Raw genomic sequence first — 16,568 nt, forward strand, 5'->3', positions numbered from 1 at the left:
CATCGGATATGGCTGAAACCCACAGTAATCCCGAAGCGGATGAGGGTGTTGGCCTCAGCTCGAGAGTCCAGCGTAAGCTTTCCGACTGGAATGTCGGTTCCATTCCGAGAGTATCTCTCGAACTTGAAGTCCGAATCGAGAGTTTCCCGGAGGTGGAGGTCAAGGTCGTTAGTCGACATCCAACGGGGGATTCCCTTTAGGATCAGGAATAAATTTTTCACAAAATTATTGATTCTCATTGGTAAATCAATTTGGTGGCCACATAAAATAAAGTCATATTTTTAAAACGTGCATATCTTCTAATCTTAATTAGTTGACTAACGTAGTGACAATTAATAATTAACATGATATCTTATAGTTCGCCTTTAAAGATGCTCTCAAGACCACTCAACATTATCTAATATAAAAAACTCTTTGTCGGACGACAATTCCATTCGCTTGTAAATTCTAAACATACCTCCAAAACTACAATTGGAAAAAATGAGATTTATAAAAAGGATTTTCGGAATCACCTAATTAATAATAATCTCAATAGCCGTTGAGATTAAGTCTATTTTAGGGAAATAATATTTTTATGAGTCCACTGCAATAAAATATAAATTTCAACATTAAAAAGTAAATAATATATTTACTGATACAAAAATTTAAGCAAAATGAATAGATTCTCTGTTGAAAAGGTAAAGAAGCCTAAAAATGCGAAAAAAGTAAGCAACTTGAGAATATCATCAAAGTCTATTGTTCTAGCACGTCTCTTCTCAAATTCATCAACAGAAAGAATTTGATCTACAACTGGGCGTATGTCAAAGGTATCCGGCAGTAAAGTTTCTTGGAAAGAGCAGGCTATACGATAGTTCTTTTCGAGTAATTTCAAAACTTTCTTATTGCTTTGATAAGTTTAAACATAAAACCGAAAAGCAGCTCCAAGTGTCTTGTTAGGACGGGTAAAACAAACCACAGAGCAAAAACAGCGGTTTAATGTTGTAATTTGAATTTCGGGTGATAAGTTACTTTGATAAAATTTTGTAACAATCATTAATCTAAAAATATTCATTTATTAGGATAAAAATATTCTTAAAGAATAATACTTCAAACAAATAGTCGAGTTTGCTTCCAAATTAGCAATGTATAATTTGAACGTCGACGTGCCAACGGATATTTTGTAGATTTTGCTAATTTAAAATGAAGAAATTAACGACGTAACAAATAAATTTTAACTAAACCAACATTTTATTGCATCCTTCTGTTCGAGTCGAAGAATATTGTCGAATAACGTGAAATGAAGAATTAGGAAAATTTTTAAAGGCACCAAAAAATTTTACAGAGCAAAAAAAATTTACAATTGCGTAATGAGAACTTACATGAATTATCTATTATAATCATATATTATCTTTACTTTAAATATTGTATTTTCCCAAATATTTTCATTCATAATTGAATTAAGTTCTTTATGATTTGAATCTTGTGCGGTTCTTTAAAAAATAAATTCACAACTAAGATAAGATAAATTCACAACTACGTGAAACCATTATAATTGAAAATTTAATAAAATAACATAAAATTTGTTAGCTTAATTTAAATTATTATTATTAATAATTGAAAAAAATATATTAAACTTTTTTTTGTGAATAATAATGAAATGTATAAAACGTTTAAATTTGGAGAGCTGAATAAGGAAATTAGAATAATTGAAGTGCTATTTTCATAATTCATTTAAATTTCAGGTGAAAGAAAATAATTTTTATGAATTTGTTTGGCCATCTGCAGTTGTCCTTTCATACTATTTATTGCACTGTCAACAAAAATTGAATGGTTCTCGTATTATTGAGGTTTTCAAACTTTTTAAAATAATTATTATGATATTTAGTTGGGATGTGGTGTCGGACTTGTATCATTAACTGCAGCTCTCTGCAATCCGTCATTTGTAATAGCAACTGATTCAGAAATATCTTCAACCAAAATTAACATAAGAGAAAATAATTTACAACATATTATTACTCCTTATAAACTCAGATGGGGAAATTTTCAAGATCATATTGACCCTCAATTACCACGGGAATATGATTTGATATTACTCGCTGATTGTTTCTACGCGAAGAGCGATTTCGAAAATATTTTGTGCAGCATTAATTTTTTGATGGCAGGCTCTAGGAATTGTGAGGCATGGATAATTTATCAAGTTCGGTGGTATTATTTTTTTTAATTTTTAGTGTTGATTGGTCATTAATACCTCTTCTTAGAAGATGGAAACTAGTTGCTGAAGCTGTCCCTATTTCAACATTCTTAAAAGATCTTAGCATTTTAAATTTGTGTCAATATGGAATTGGAAATGAATCTGATCCAGTTTTGCAATTGATAAAACTAAAACTTGTTTAAATATTTTTTGTATTTGTAAAAGATCACCTCTCATGAAACGGAATATTTTTAAAACTAGCTATATTTGAAAGGGTGACCGAAGCTTCACAAACCTAAGGTTTTCAAATTATTCCTCCTTTTGGAAAAGTTACGTCGTGTTGACTACGTGAAAAGGATTTTTCAGTTGAACTGATATAATTGATTTGATTACATTTTTGTCTAGAGGTTCGAGGGACAAAGCCGTCAACGTTGTTAAAGGGAAAAAAACAAAGATCACAAAAGTTGTCCAGAGCCACGCCATGTTATTTCTAATGGCTTTTCTATATGGACTAATAAATTTTTCATGTCTTCTTTGTAGTCTAATTTTGACATTAAAATTACCGCAATAACAGCAAATGAGAAAGAACTTAAACAAATTACAATTTCGCTAAAATAAATACAAATTAAAACAAAAAGTACGGAATGCCATTCTGGTTTAAAATCGACCTAAATTTTGGATTATTACTGTGCCTGATCTAGCGAAACAAAACAGCCCAGTGCACTATAGGATTATCGTAATTTTAAACTTCTAATGTCATACCTGACTCCAGTAAAGGCATGATGTCATGGATGTCGGGAACATTTTTTAAAGAATTGCTGCTATAAAGGCAGGTTCTGTATCATCTTTAAAAAACTTTATGCCGGTAAAAACCGGATTCGTAGTTTGACGAAGTACCAAAACTGAAATCGATGCTTTGCACGAATTCGTTTCATTTTCAAAGGGTAATCACAGAATTCTGGCAATGATTGACCCAAAGAATGTGTCAATTTTTACTCTGTAAAATGAAGTTCAAAGGGTGACCTTCAAGCCACTTTTATCCTCCCTCTTAATCTATTATTCTTAATCTATGCTATCTATCTGACGGAGTAATTAGAAGAACCCCTAAAACTATATTGAAATCACTTTTGTTAAACTTTTAGCTCTTGAACTTGAATTACTTGAAGATTAGTTTGAAAGCGTGAAAAAATGTGCAAAAAGCATTCTGAACATCTGTTTTGCTACGCAGTTCTCTCTCAATACAATGACCAGAAAATATCTTTTGGTATGAATGATTACCTTCTCGCTTGAGAAAAAGTGGGATTACGTACTCCATCTAACACAACCTGCCAATTGCAATGAAAATCACTAATCTACGCCAATTCGTACGAAGAATTAAATGAACGAATGACAAAGGCCAATCGGCATGCTTAAGAATGAGTATCCAGCCCCTGAGGGGTGCAAAGGAGAACTACTACCTCTGCCTTCTGGACGAAGAATCCTGGAGAATCAGAGAAAAATGTCGTTCGGAATGAGGATTATGTTAAATTAACAATAAAATGAAAATTAAGAAACAAATGATAAATGAGTCTGAAATTCTGATCTTCATTTCTGATAAATAACTAATGCAATTCGCGAAACTTATTTAGTACACCAACTCAATAAATAAATTTAATCCCAGATTTTGATTTCAATTATTATGTTAATAAACTGTGCTGTGCATTAATGACATTTTAGTATAATAGTTGTCTGATTCTTTTGGATCTGCTGGCGTTTTAGCCGTGGCCGCCTGGGAGTGTTACCCCAGGGGACTGTTGTGTGACGATTCTTCTATAGATACAAATCTGGTGATTCCATTAGAGCGCCCACGCTGACCAGATTAGTGGCTCTTATATTTAAATTTCAAGGGAGGAATAAACACTGCAAGAAACAAAACGTGCCGCGCGTATAGTTTATAAGTATTCATACAAGATTAACTTTATGCTTGAGTTATGGTTTGACCCTAAGAGGTCTTTTGGGTTTCTTTGTGCCGCATTCCCTCCCAATTCAGGGGGAATAGGGTTAAATAAATAAAATAAATAGTTGTTTATTTGGTATTCACATGGATGAATTATTTTTCAATGAGTATGATAGGGGTTTAATTGCCCATTTCCTAGCATGTGGTATGTTTGAACATTAATAAAGCTAAAAAAGGAAACTCAAAAGCGGGCAAAATCAACTCATAGAAAGTCTTTTATCTTATATCCAGCGGTAAATAAATGTTTTCTACCAACAAAATGATTTCTGAAAAAGCAATCCCATATTTTTTTTATCTTTTTAACGGCAGATCCTCTCACCAGATATCTTTGTCCTTGATAAAACGAAAAACGAAATCACTCTAATTGAAGTCGGAATTACTTCCCACGCCATGTTAAAGCAAGTGGAAGTAGAAAAACTACATAAGTATGATCTTCTTGCTGGAGAATTATCTCAAATCCACGGTGCGAAGGTAACGATAATCCCCATTGTCCTCACATGGGACGGGATAGTTTCTAAGTTCTATAAGTCTTATATGGAAAGACTGAAGTTGGATGCTTCTACTAGATCGTATATACAATCGCTGACAATTAAAAAGACATTGGAGGCCATGCTTGTTGAACATAAACATGGAGTGGAAATTGAAAAACATGAGGAACAAGTTTCGAGACCCACCAACCGCCTCCTAAAATTGGCTAGAGAAACAACAGATCCACCAGATTTGCCGGAAGATGTGTCTCATGTGTCATATGAAGTGTTAGAGGAGGAGAATACGCAGATCCAGTGCAACGGTCCAAAAAGAAGGAGAATTATATCGATTAGTTAGTTATTAGTAACTAAAGACGTTAATTTATAATTAAATTTGTATTTTAAGCTTATTTGCTAAGTATAACAAATTTCTTTTTTTCTAGGAAATTATCCTTTTTTCAAATTTTCTTTAGTGCCAATTTTTTACTTTTTTAAAAAAATTAAGTAATTTTCGTTCTTTTAAAATCTTTCGACATGTTATCAAATCTTCTTACGAACGACAATTAGTACATTTCTGATTTTTTCAATAGAATTTTATTCTATTATTATTAAAGCAATCTCGCGGAATCAAAAAGTTAATTAAGATTTCACTTTTGCCATCCGACTCAGGATACGCTCTGTTAGTCGTATCCACGCTCCCCTGTTAGGTGCGAGGTATCTCAGTTCGTCCAGATCATCGGCCGATTTCAGTTTCCTTCCAATCGACATGAGATCATGGTCGAGCGTAGTCGGTAATGTTATTCTTTGTCGGCCCCTATATGCCGTTTTATTTAATGAGCAGAAGTAGGATTCCATGTTCTGATTGGCCGGCGTCATTTCCGAGGCTCTTAGGACATGTCCAAAGAGCATCCACTTCGTGAACATCACTTTCTTTGCAATCTCGGATGTATGGGTGATTCTGTAGAGTTCATTATTGGTCATCTTTTTTGGCCAGTGAATTCCCAGGAGTAGTCGTAGTTATTTTCTGTGGAAAGAGTTGAGCTGCTCCAGTTCTTTAGCGGTTAGGCCCCAGGTCCCCGCGTTGTAAAGCAAGATTGGTTCGACAAAGGAGTTGTACAGCCGAATTCGAAGGCGGGTTCCTATGTACCTATTTTATTCTATTACATGAAAATTGATGATCAAACTGAATCAAAAAAGTAAATCTCTTAGTGTCGCGCGCAATGGATGAAACGCGTGCCTAAAGTGAAACGCTGTGAACCTTGAGAAAACCACAAAAAACCTCGAAAATAAAATTAACAATCCTTTGATGAAAACAGGAATAAAACCGAGAAATCAATTTTTTATTATTATCGTTTGAAAGATTAACAATTTATTTAAATAATGGTTAGCCATTTTAAAATTACCAAAAAATTAAAAATATTTTAACCTGAAAATTTACCTGTCTAAATTTTTTTAACTTGTGATTTAAATACTATTTTTTCATTTCCATCTTGATCTTTTATTTTAACTCTATTATTTGAAATTAAATCTTCAACAGTAAAGATTTGTTGATGATAAAAAGATTCTAATTTTCGCTTCTTCGTCCTTTGATTTGTATCAAAATCTTTTTTCAGCAAAACATTATTTCCAATTGCAATTTCTTTCAATGTTTTTGAAAAATTTCGTTCCATTCTTTCAAGATATTTGTCATTTATGATAGTTTGATTTTCATGTTCTTCAATTAATTCATCATCATTATAATAAGAAATGTTATATCCTCTTGTTCGGAAAAAAGCCATAAATGGTGACATATTTATAGAAGAATGAATTGAAATATTGTACTGATATACAATTTTTTCTAACACATCCACCCATTTTTTCTGTTTGTCTGTGAGTTCTTTTTGAATCCATCTGCAAATGGTTTGATTGCAACGCTCCACTTGTCCCTGTGATTCTGGATGTCTTGGACGTCCCCTTTTATGAATTATTTTAAATTCTTCACATAATGACGTTATTTCTGAATTAACAAATTCTGTTCCGTTGTCAGACTGCAGAATTTTTGTGGACCATAGGAAAGAAATATAGTTTTCAATGATTCCGAAACTGTAACTGCTTCTTTATTTTCTATTTTTTAGCAAAGCAAAATTTTGAATAAATATCTATGACATTCATAAGATATTTATAGGAATCATTTATATCTGCATAAAACGAAAGATCGACTAAATCAACTTGATAGCTAAAAATAAGCTATTGAATGAACCGTTCTCGAGGTTCTTTGGCTACTATGTTGACTAGTGGATATTTTGTCTTTAAGGGCTGACTTCGCTGACATTTGTGGCATGATGATATTACATCCCTAATTATGTTTCGATTGATTATGCAAAAATTATTTTTGCAATACTCTTCCATTTTATTAAATCCATAGTGATAAATTGAATGAATCCTTTCACAATGCAGTTTCATGGATTCGAAATCATTTGAGGCAATTACCAATATTTTGTTTCCATCAGATTGTTTATAATATAGCACACCTATCATTAGATTTAATAGTACCTCCAGAATTTACGAAATTTCTACATTTTTTGAGAAAACGAAATCTTTTTAGTCTTGAAAAATCTTCTGGTATTGTATTATTTATTAAAAAATCAAGAATATTCTTATACTCCTGATCATCCTTTACAATGTTGGCAAATCTCATTTCGATAATATTATCTCAAAGTGCGCAATCATCTTTAATATTGACTTGATAATTGTCAAGAGCTTAATTGAAGGTTAAATTCAAGGTCACGGCGTTTCACTTTAGGCACGCGTTTCATTTATGGCGCGTGACACTTAGTAATTAGTTTTTTTAATCTTAAATATTCAATTTTTATTGATATCAATCCTCGAATGGTAAAATACTTTGAATACTTTATTGACCAAAGGACCAGGGTAAGCCAGTTAATTATAATCCCCAGTGATCCCCGATTCAAGCGAGGGAGATCCTTCTGAAAGGTTCGATCCTGCCCACAATGATCGGACTGAGACGACGATGTCCCATGGTCAGAGTTCTAAAAGTCCTTTTTCGGTAGGCATTAAGTGTCTCCTGAGCGTTTCCATATCCGATTGAAAGTCCCAACTGACATGGTGGACCCCATAACGCCACCCTAAGACAGGAAGAAAGGTGAGAAGTAAAATGAACTTTTTATAAGAAAAGATTTAAAGAAATCAAAAAAATATTTAAAAGCTAAACTTAAATTGCGCTAAGTTTTTTCGAAAGATTTATTTTCCCCTTGATCTAAATACATAAGTTACTACCCGACAACTTTTTCGATTCTTAAAAACATATCATTATAAGCGGCTGAGATATCAAATGAAATCTCATTCTTATAGAAAATAACGAAATCGTCTTCGATAAAGATATTAATATCTTCGACTCCTTCAGTCTGATTAAGTCTCACAACTTCCTATACCATAGTAATACACAGAAGAAAACCATATATCTTTTTTGAATATCTTCTACTTGTTCAGGATCCTAAAATTATAGTCAAATCAAATCACACAATTGAAAGTCTATTTGCAACAATATACAAAGGAGCACTGACATATAAATGTGACATGCTAAAAATATAAGAAACAATACAAACTTTCTTAAAATAAAAAATTGAATAAATTCTTTATTCATAATACGGAAGTTATCCATGTGGTTCACACTAAATACTCCTTTCTGGTTTATTGAAGAGACAAAAGGACATGCTGATTGATAAACACTTTCAATTGATTGCTGACTACAAATATAAAAGAATAATACAACCCTTCAACCAGTTGGTAATACGTATCGCGTATCGAATTAGGAATATCTGGAGTTAAAATTAGAGACGACGGCCAAATATAGTAACAAATGGCAACTAAAGCTGACATTTTTAACCGTAGCTGTTTTATCTATTTTTATTATTACAAGTAATAAACAGCTTTTCCATAACCCGGATTGGTTTCATTCGTGGTTTTAATCGATGCAAGTCCCAAAATTAAACAATCACGAGCCCTTGTGACATTTCTGGTCATCAACAGCAAAAAGCCTTTATAAAAGTGAAATGAAAGAAGTGCTAATGAACAAGACAAAATCCCATCCTACAAATAAGCAAGACTAATTACTCTGAAAACATCCATATTGGATAAAGAAGCAAGCCCTTCTTCATATTTCCCAGCAATGCAATTTAGCCTAGCAGAAACAATAAGAGAAAAGTAAGCAAGATAGACAGGTACTGCAGGCAGTGAGAATAACTTTACTAAAAATGTTAAAAACTAATAATAACCTCGCTGATTCTCATAATCTTTGATGTATTTGTTTATTGAGACAGTTACGTCACAGAAATTACATAATCGAATACAAGATTCAAAGTCCCAGAGATTTTCGACTCCTGGAGTCTCATTGCCGTTAATTTCAAACTAGAATACATACGTTATTAAGAATATATACCCCCAAAGCAAGACTACTGAGTAGCTCAAATAAATAAAGCTCACTAAATGGAGTTGTGTTAGTAATCCGCGTTTCCTTAGAAGTTCGAGATAAATTTTGATCAATCGGATATTTTTTAACTAAATGTAAAATATTAAAAAATTTTAATTTTGTAATAAAATAAAAGCAAAAAAAACTTTAGTGATAAAGCTACCATGGAAAAATCTAATTGAGAATAAATATTAACGCAGTATTTCATATTACCGAGTAATCGAATCAGTTTTTTTAGATTTGTCATAAAATCCGAAGCCATTTCCTTGCATGTTTGATCATTCTATCATAGTGAATCAACAAATGATACAGGACTACGAAAATACCAGTCATATATACGATAGCTTTTTTATCTTCAAATGCAGCTTGCTGTATTTCTTTGATTTCTTTTTCATCTGTTTTTATGTTTTTAAAATCAAACATTTAATTCTCAGGTCATCTTCAATCTTTTTAATCTTATTGTAGTGTTGAATTTCTATATCTTCGTTTTTTAATATTAAAAGTTCTTTTTCTTTGCTTATTTCGTTAAATTTAGTATTCAGTAAGTTGTATTTGTCTTAAAAATTATATTTCTTGTTTACCTTGTAACTCATTGCAAAATAAAGAATTTTGATGTTCTTTTAAAGAAAAAACAGTCTTCAATTCTTTAATGATAAATTAGCTATAAACGTTTATTGAGAGATTCGTTCAAAAGAGAAACATTTTTTAGTTCTTCTTCATTAGTTTTTAGCTGTTCTTTCAAAATATAATTGGATTTTAATTGAAGGTTAAAATTCTATAGTATTAAATTTCTATAAAAGACATTAAAAAAATCCTCTATTTCTGATATAATATTTACAAGATCACTGTTGTCCTGAATCATTTTTGTCACCACAGTATTTTTTACAACTTATAAATAAATTTATCTTTTACTTTTATTTAATTGATTTTTTTAAAATTTAAATTTTTTCTGAGTAGATATATCTGGGAGAAAAATATTTTAGTAGAATTATTATTTACCAAGACTTTAAATCATGACATCCTTTTTACAACAGGTCTGTAGATATAGTGATACAAAATTCTAAAAGCAATTCTACATGTACGTATTTTATTTTTATTTATTAACCTTCAAGATCACTCATAGCATTTTTTCCTAGTTTGGTTATAAAGCAACATTTTACTGAATATTATTAAAATTCTGTTTTTTGTTGAATAAATTTATTTTTACCTAGTTCTGATTATTGATCCAAATAAATTTGATGAATCGTGTGTATTTAGCCAGTTTAAGACCCATTAGAATTTTGAAATAATTTGAAATTCCACTAGAGTAATTCTCTATACCACTAACACACATGCTGCTGACTGAAAAATAAACTAGAAGCAGCTGGTTTCCCTTTTTTCTAGAGCCAGTCGGCCTTTTCCGGACCGACGGCAAGTGTTCCGACTGGATGACGACTTCTCCTTTCAGGAAAGGCAAGTCCCTAGTTTTAAACGCCACATGTGCTATTCAAAACCTGCAGCCACCCAGGCTCCGCCAGCGCTCAAGCCGAGGTGTCAAAGAGAACGAAATACCTGTGTATTCCGGATTATTTTGATTTTTCTCAGTTTGCCTTCGAAACCTGAAGAAGCACCTCACTTACATCGGTAGGAGAATCTCCTCGAAAATAAACGAACGGAGACAAGCTGGGTCTTTCAGGAAATGTCGGTCGCTGTGTTCCGCAGAAACTGCCATTGAATACACAGTGTGGCGTGGTTGAGCTGAACTTTAGGCTCTTGATTAACTTTTAAATCAATTTAGCCTAGATAGCATCTAACTTTGTTCTTTATTTAATGATAATTTGTACTACGTAAAAATTATTTAAAACAAGATAATGAAAAAAGAAATCCGCGATAAAAATGGTATTAACTTTGAAATATGTTCAAGGCCAAAAACAGGAAATTAATTTCTGAGGATTTTTAACCTTAATATTATTTAATTTGTTCATATAATTTTTACTAAAAAAAATTCGCTTGCAAATATTTTTAAACATCCAATATATGAATTCTAACCTAAAGAAAATTTTAAACATGAATGATTTGAAGGTTAATCAAAACTTTAATACTTAGAAACCATTAGTAAATTAGATTAATCATCTAAATGTTGATTTTCTTTGAAGATTCCATTTCAATGATTCTCTTAACACCGTTAGCCATTTCTGCTACAACGTCAATTTCAGAAATGCCGAGTCTTCGCTTATTCGATATATCGTAAACTCCGCCAACACTTTCGGTATGCTCTCCATGAATACCACGAGGCTGAACCATTAATTTCTCACAAATTTCTTTAAAATTAGGCTGCGAACTGAGCCAAGGGATTCTGATATGAACAGAAGCACGAATTGTTGTTCCCAAATTAGTTGGACAATATGTTAAATAACCCAAATTTTCGTTATGCGCAAAATTCATCCCACAGGCACCAAATTTATTTACTCCCTTAAAAAATTATATAAATAAGCAAGCCTCTATCAGTCTCCTGTAAACTTCTGAAAGATTCCCTCCCTTCTGCATAGAAATTATTCTCAAATGATCTTCCTCGTTGACCCAGATCAGAAATGTTTTGGAATCATTATGATAGATTCCACGTCCGGCAGGCCAATGGTTATATCCACAGGCAGTCCGTAGAAATCAAAAAAATTGTATAAACCCAACCTATTGTCGTCTTGAAAAAGAAAGTGATCCTCGACTAATTGCTTTTCGACTTCTTTACTCATATTGGACAAAGCATAGTATTTCCCAGCATGGTCCCCAGTAAATTGACTAAAAACTTTCTTAACAACGTTCTCCATATCAAGTCTATCCTACGAATACATATTTCAAGATAACATGTACCTGCTTTGACAAAAGAGGCGGGAATGGTCTGCCTTCAAGAGATCTTCCAACTCTGACACGTGTTGAAATGATATATTTATTATCGGGATCCAAATCTCCAAATGGCAGGTTGTCCAAATTACCAAAATTGGGTTGAGGGTGTGTTATTGAATTACTTATCTAAGCAATTGAAAAGTACACGTACTTTGTGGTAATCTTTTATAATTAAATTAATAAGTGGTCCAAATAACGTATAGGCCTCTGGATCGCAAGCATACATACCTATCTGAGAATCGGTATTAGTTAGGCCTTACAAATTAAAAGCTAATTCTAACCTGGAGTGATACAATTTGAAAGTTCTCCTCCATAAGAAGTCTTAAGCCCCTTAAGGGAGTCGTAGAGATCTTGAGTCAAATATTTCTTAAGCAGGCTTTTTGATTCCGTAGTTTTATACTTTGTCCACAAAGCTTCCATTCTCAAAACTAATTAATTCACGAGCTATCTGAATTTATACATGTCATAAAAATCGATTTCCACGTACACTAGTTAATGTGAAACAAAACTAACTTAAATTATAAATAATTCATTAAACTTTCCAACAATAGCTTTCTTTATAATTTTCTAATAGTTTTTGTGTAATAAATGTATGACGAAAATAAATGACGTTGTTTCATTTCAAGTTCATTTTTTATATTTAGTGAACTGTTTATTTTTAATTTAGTATTTTAAGTTATCGAAAAACGAGGGATATTCATTAAGCTGGAGGTTTGCTTGAATACAATCCAATTTAAGATGGTCTTCTTAGTAAAAATTAGATGAATCTGGAGAGTCTACAACATTGCTTCCCGATTGGGGATGCCCGAACTCCCTGTAGGTACAAGAAATTTTTTCGAGGGTGCCAGGAATGATTCTAAAAATCTAATTTATTTCTTAAGATATATTATTAAAAAACTCGTGGTATTTATGTCAACGTGTACTAAAATTCGATAATGGAAAGCAGACATGTTAATTATGGTTTATTGCCCGGTACACGTCTCCTCAAATCAATTACTTGCCAAATAAATCAATTCATCCAAGGAAATCTGCCGGATTCTATTCGTCACATAATCTTTTCAACCAATCTTATCGCTTTTGGCAAAAAATGCGGAGGGATTCACCCAATTGCGGTCAGCTTTGTCTTCCGTCCGCTTGCAACCAAGATCGCATGAAAGAAAAATATTCCCCCCATTGATGCAAAGCTTAGCCAGTCTAACTCGGGGTTGGCGTCCCTGGAGGATACGAATCTGCAGTTCATGCTATCGGCACATTCTCAGATGCATACAAGAAATTGGTCAAACTAGATATCAGAAATGCATTCAACAGTATCCGACGGGACCGAGTTTTGGAGGCTTGCTCTGGGTATTGTCCTTCATTATTTGACCTAACTTTCCATTTATACGGGCAATCATCCTCCCTTATCATCGGATCCGACACTATCCCATCTTCTACGGGAGTTCAACATGAAGACCCTTTGAGCCCTGTCCTTTTCTGTCTTGGAATTTCTGAGGTGATCAAACTTGTATCTTCCCCACTTAATCTCTGGTGCCTCGATGATGCCACTCTCGGAGGCCCTCTGGACACCGTTTTGTAGGACATAATAAAAATCGTTCCGGCCTTGAGGAAATTTGGCCTCAGTTTAAACTTCTCTAAATGCGAAATCTCTAACTTTGGGTGTTTGAAATCTACCTTCGAAGACGCTGTCTGCTATTTTCGTAATCTTATCCCGGCAGCGCAATCTACTCCAATAACCAACTTTCTAAGGCCTTAACCTTCCGGAGGATCGAATGTCTCATGCGAGCCTGGGATCTAATAGAATGCAGGCAAAGTTTCAATCTGCTAATCGAGTCGTCCAACCAACATTGCCGCGCTTTCCTACTTTCGCCAGCATCTCCGGCTAGTGGAGCTTGGCTTTGCGCATTCCCGAACGCCTCATCTGGCACCCTCTTCGATGACGAATCGTCAAAAATTGGAATCTCCCTGCCTTTCGGGCTAAGGCAATGTGTCCTGCACGTTTGTCGTTGTGGCTGCTCTGACTAAACGTCAGGAAAGGGCTGGATCGGCGACCATCAAACGAGACACTCTCCAGAGTCCTTTTATATTTCCATTGCCAACATAGTTAAATCAGACTCAATATTTGTCAATTATATACGTAGATTACTTCTATTGACAACATTTGGATGGAATAACATCCAAATTTTACAAGTACTACCAAAACTCCCTACAAGTCTATGATTCAACGCGTGCATATGTTCAGACAATTGTGATCAAAAAAAGCACTGGAGAGCATGCGCCCGGAGTACAAACTCTTACCTACAACGGCGAAGCATGCAATCAATGAACGACTAAGTGAAGGAAGCAACCACCACGAGACATCCACTGAACCTATCAAGGGAAGAGACGCTGTATTCCGGCCCATGAATCTGGAGGAAGGAGGCGGATCGATAGCAAAGAGAAGGAAGTTGTAACCAAAATTCTCATGATAAGATATTTTTTCCATATCAATGAATTTACTAATTTGGATTTAAATAATTATTCCTTGACAGCATCAAGTCTATTTCTCGTTTATGTATGTGATACTACACTAGGTGCAAAAAAAACCGTTTTTTCGAAATATCAAAAATTTACTATGCAACTACATTCGAACCCCGCCCCAACAAAAACCCCGCCTTGGGGCACCCTCTGTTTTTGGGGCGATTTTATTTTTTAGTACATTTTTCAGCAATAATTTCCAAATTTGGAAATTATCAAAACCCCACTATGGGGCACTTTACTAATTTATTTTAATATTATTACATAACATTTTTTTGAATAATATTATTTATAAACATTTGATACTTATCTTTGTGTAATGCCTTCCAAGATTTCTATTGAAAAAAAATTAAAATTGCAAAGTGTCTACAAACTTCTTCTGAAAGAGAAGTTGTAAAAAAATTCAAGATAAGCAAAGGCACTATTTGAGGAAAATAGAGAAGAATTAGTTGAGGATAAAAATTGCGGGGAAGAAGTCCTGGAAGAAATAATAACCGAAGTAATATCTGAAGAAAATGAAGATCTAGCCAAAAGTCGCGAATTTTATAATGGAACTGGGATAGAGGACAAAACAACGATATTAGAAACGTATGAAATGATGGATAAGTTGGAAAATGTAGCGCAAAATACATCTTTCGAGACACTCCAAAAATATTACGAGTTTAGATTTCAACTTGGAAAAGATTTAAGAAATAAGAAAAATTTGAAATTGACTGATTATTTCAAAAAAATGTTTTAAAAATAATGATTTATTTTAATCAAAATCAAATTAAAAAACAGAATAGAAATCTATCGAACTATAGAGCAAAAAAGCACAACTTATTGTATTATCGGCATATAAACACTTTGAGAGATGTGAAAGAGTTCTTTGTTCGCAAAGTAAACCAAAATTTAAGTTAAATAAACTATAATTCAATAGTTTGAACCAGACCCCTGTTTGGAAGGGCACCCCCGCTTTGGTGCCCCACCCCGGGGTTAGACTGTATATTGTTTTTATTAAAGAATTGAATAATTTATCATTTTTTAACACTAGTTTTATTTTTATATTTGAACTTGTAATCATTTTTACTTAACAAATTATAACTAACAAAAAATCAAACGCAATAAAAAACCGTTTTATTTTTGATTATTTCAGGTTAGTATTCAATATGGTCCCCTTTTGCCTTAAAAAGCTTTTGTGCTCTATTCGGCATGCTTTCGATTAATTTTTTTTATAAAACTAATCGGTATTTCGTTCCAAATATTTTCGATTTTTTCTTTCAATTCCGAAACATTCTTTGGATGAAAGGTGTTTAATTCCCTCTTCATATGAGCCCATATATGTTCGATCGGATTTAAATCCGGTGATTGAGGTGCCCATGGTAAAAGGTTTACTTTCTTTTCTTGAAAAAATCGCATAGTCATCTTGGAAGTATGACATGGTGCCATGTCTTGTTGGAAAATAAAGTCACTAAGCTCCATTTTTTTGCAGATTCCCATAAATGGTTACATAGTGTGTTGATATAAAGTGCGGAATTCATATTCCCGTGTATAAAAGCAAGCGAGCCCATTCCGTAATAGGAAAAACAGCCCCAGACCATAACTTTCCCCCCACCAAATTTTACAGTAGGCGAAAGGTTGCTTTTTTGAAGGCCTGTATTGTTTTTCCGATAACAATATTGCCGTTTTTTAATATTAAAAACTTCGAAACTGCATTCGTCACTGAAAATTGTCCTCATCCATTCAGTGTTTGGCACAGTAATGAAATGCTTTGCCATGTTATAGCGTTTTTCACTATTTATTTTGTTCAATAATGGTTTTTTTCTAAATACACGAGCATATATTTGCTCCCTTCTTAAATAATTTGCGATGGATCTTTTACCGACTGTTCTTCCGGTTATTTTACGGAGATCATTCCTTAAGCAATCAGCTTTTTTTGGGGAGTCCTCTTTAACCAGGTTGAGTAAAATAAGGATATCGTCCTTATTAAGAATTTTTGGTCTCCCCGAACCTTTCATTCTTTCAGTCGTACCATATTTAATGAATTTTCGGATGAAGTCAGCGATAGTTGATTGCGGGATATTAAGCTCGTCA

At 33.3% G+C, this 16,568-nt stretch overlaps 1 protein-coding gene and 1 long non-coding RNA gene across 2 annotated transcripts; both read right to left on the reverse strand.

Moving 5' to 3' along the window:
* Positions 1–8,907: 8,907 nt before the first annotated feature.
* Positions 8,908–9,358, reverse strand: LOC115230440. Its single transcript, XR_003883428.1, has 3 exons — positions 9,315–9,358; positions 9,072–9,190; positions 8,908–9,040 (listed from the first exon to the last, which is right to left on the reverse strand). It is a non-coding gene; the product is annotated as an uncharacterized LOC115230440 (long non-coding RNA).
* Positions 9,359–11,561: 2,203 nt separating this feature from the next.
* LOC118761605 (arginine kinase-like) lies at positions 11,562–12,107 on the reverse strand (the record flags this gene model as incomplete). Its single annotated transcript, XM_036499665.1, is given in 3 exon segments — positions 11,562–11,741; positions 11,744–11,917; positions 11,949–12,107. Coding segments are annotated over 3 exon segments (513 nt in total), but the record flags the coding sequence as incomplete, so codon positions are not given.
* Between the last annotated feature and the right edge of the window lie 4,461 nt (positions 12,108–16,568).

This window comes from Octopus sinensis, unplaced genomic scaffold (assembly GCF_006345805.1).
Source record: "Octopus sinensis unplaced genomic scaffold, ASM634580v1 Contig15572, whole genome shotgun sequence".
NCBI classification, from domain to species: domain Eukaryota; kingdom Metazoa; phylum Mollusca; class Cephalopoda; order Octopoda; family Octopodidae; genus Octopus; species Octopus sinensis.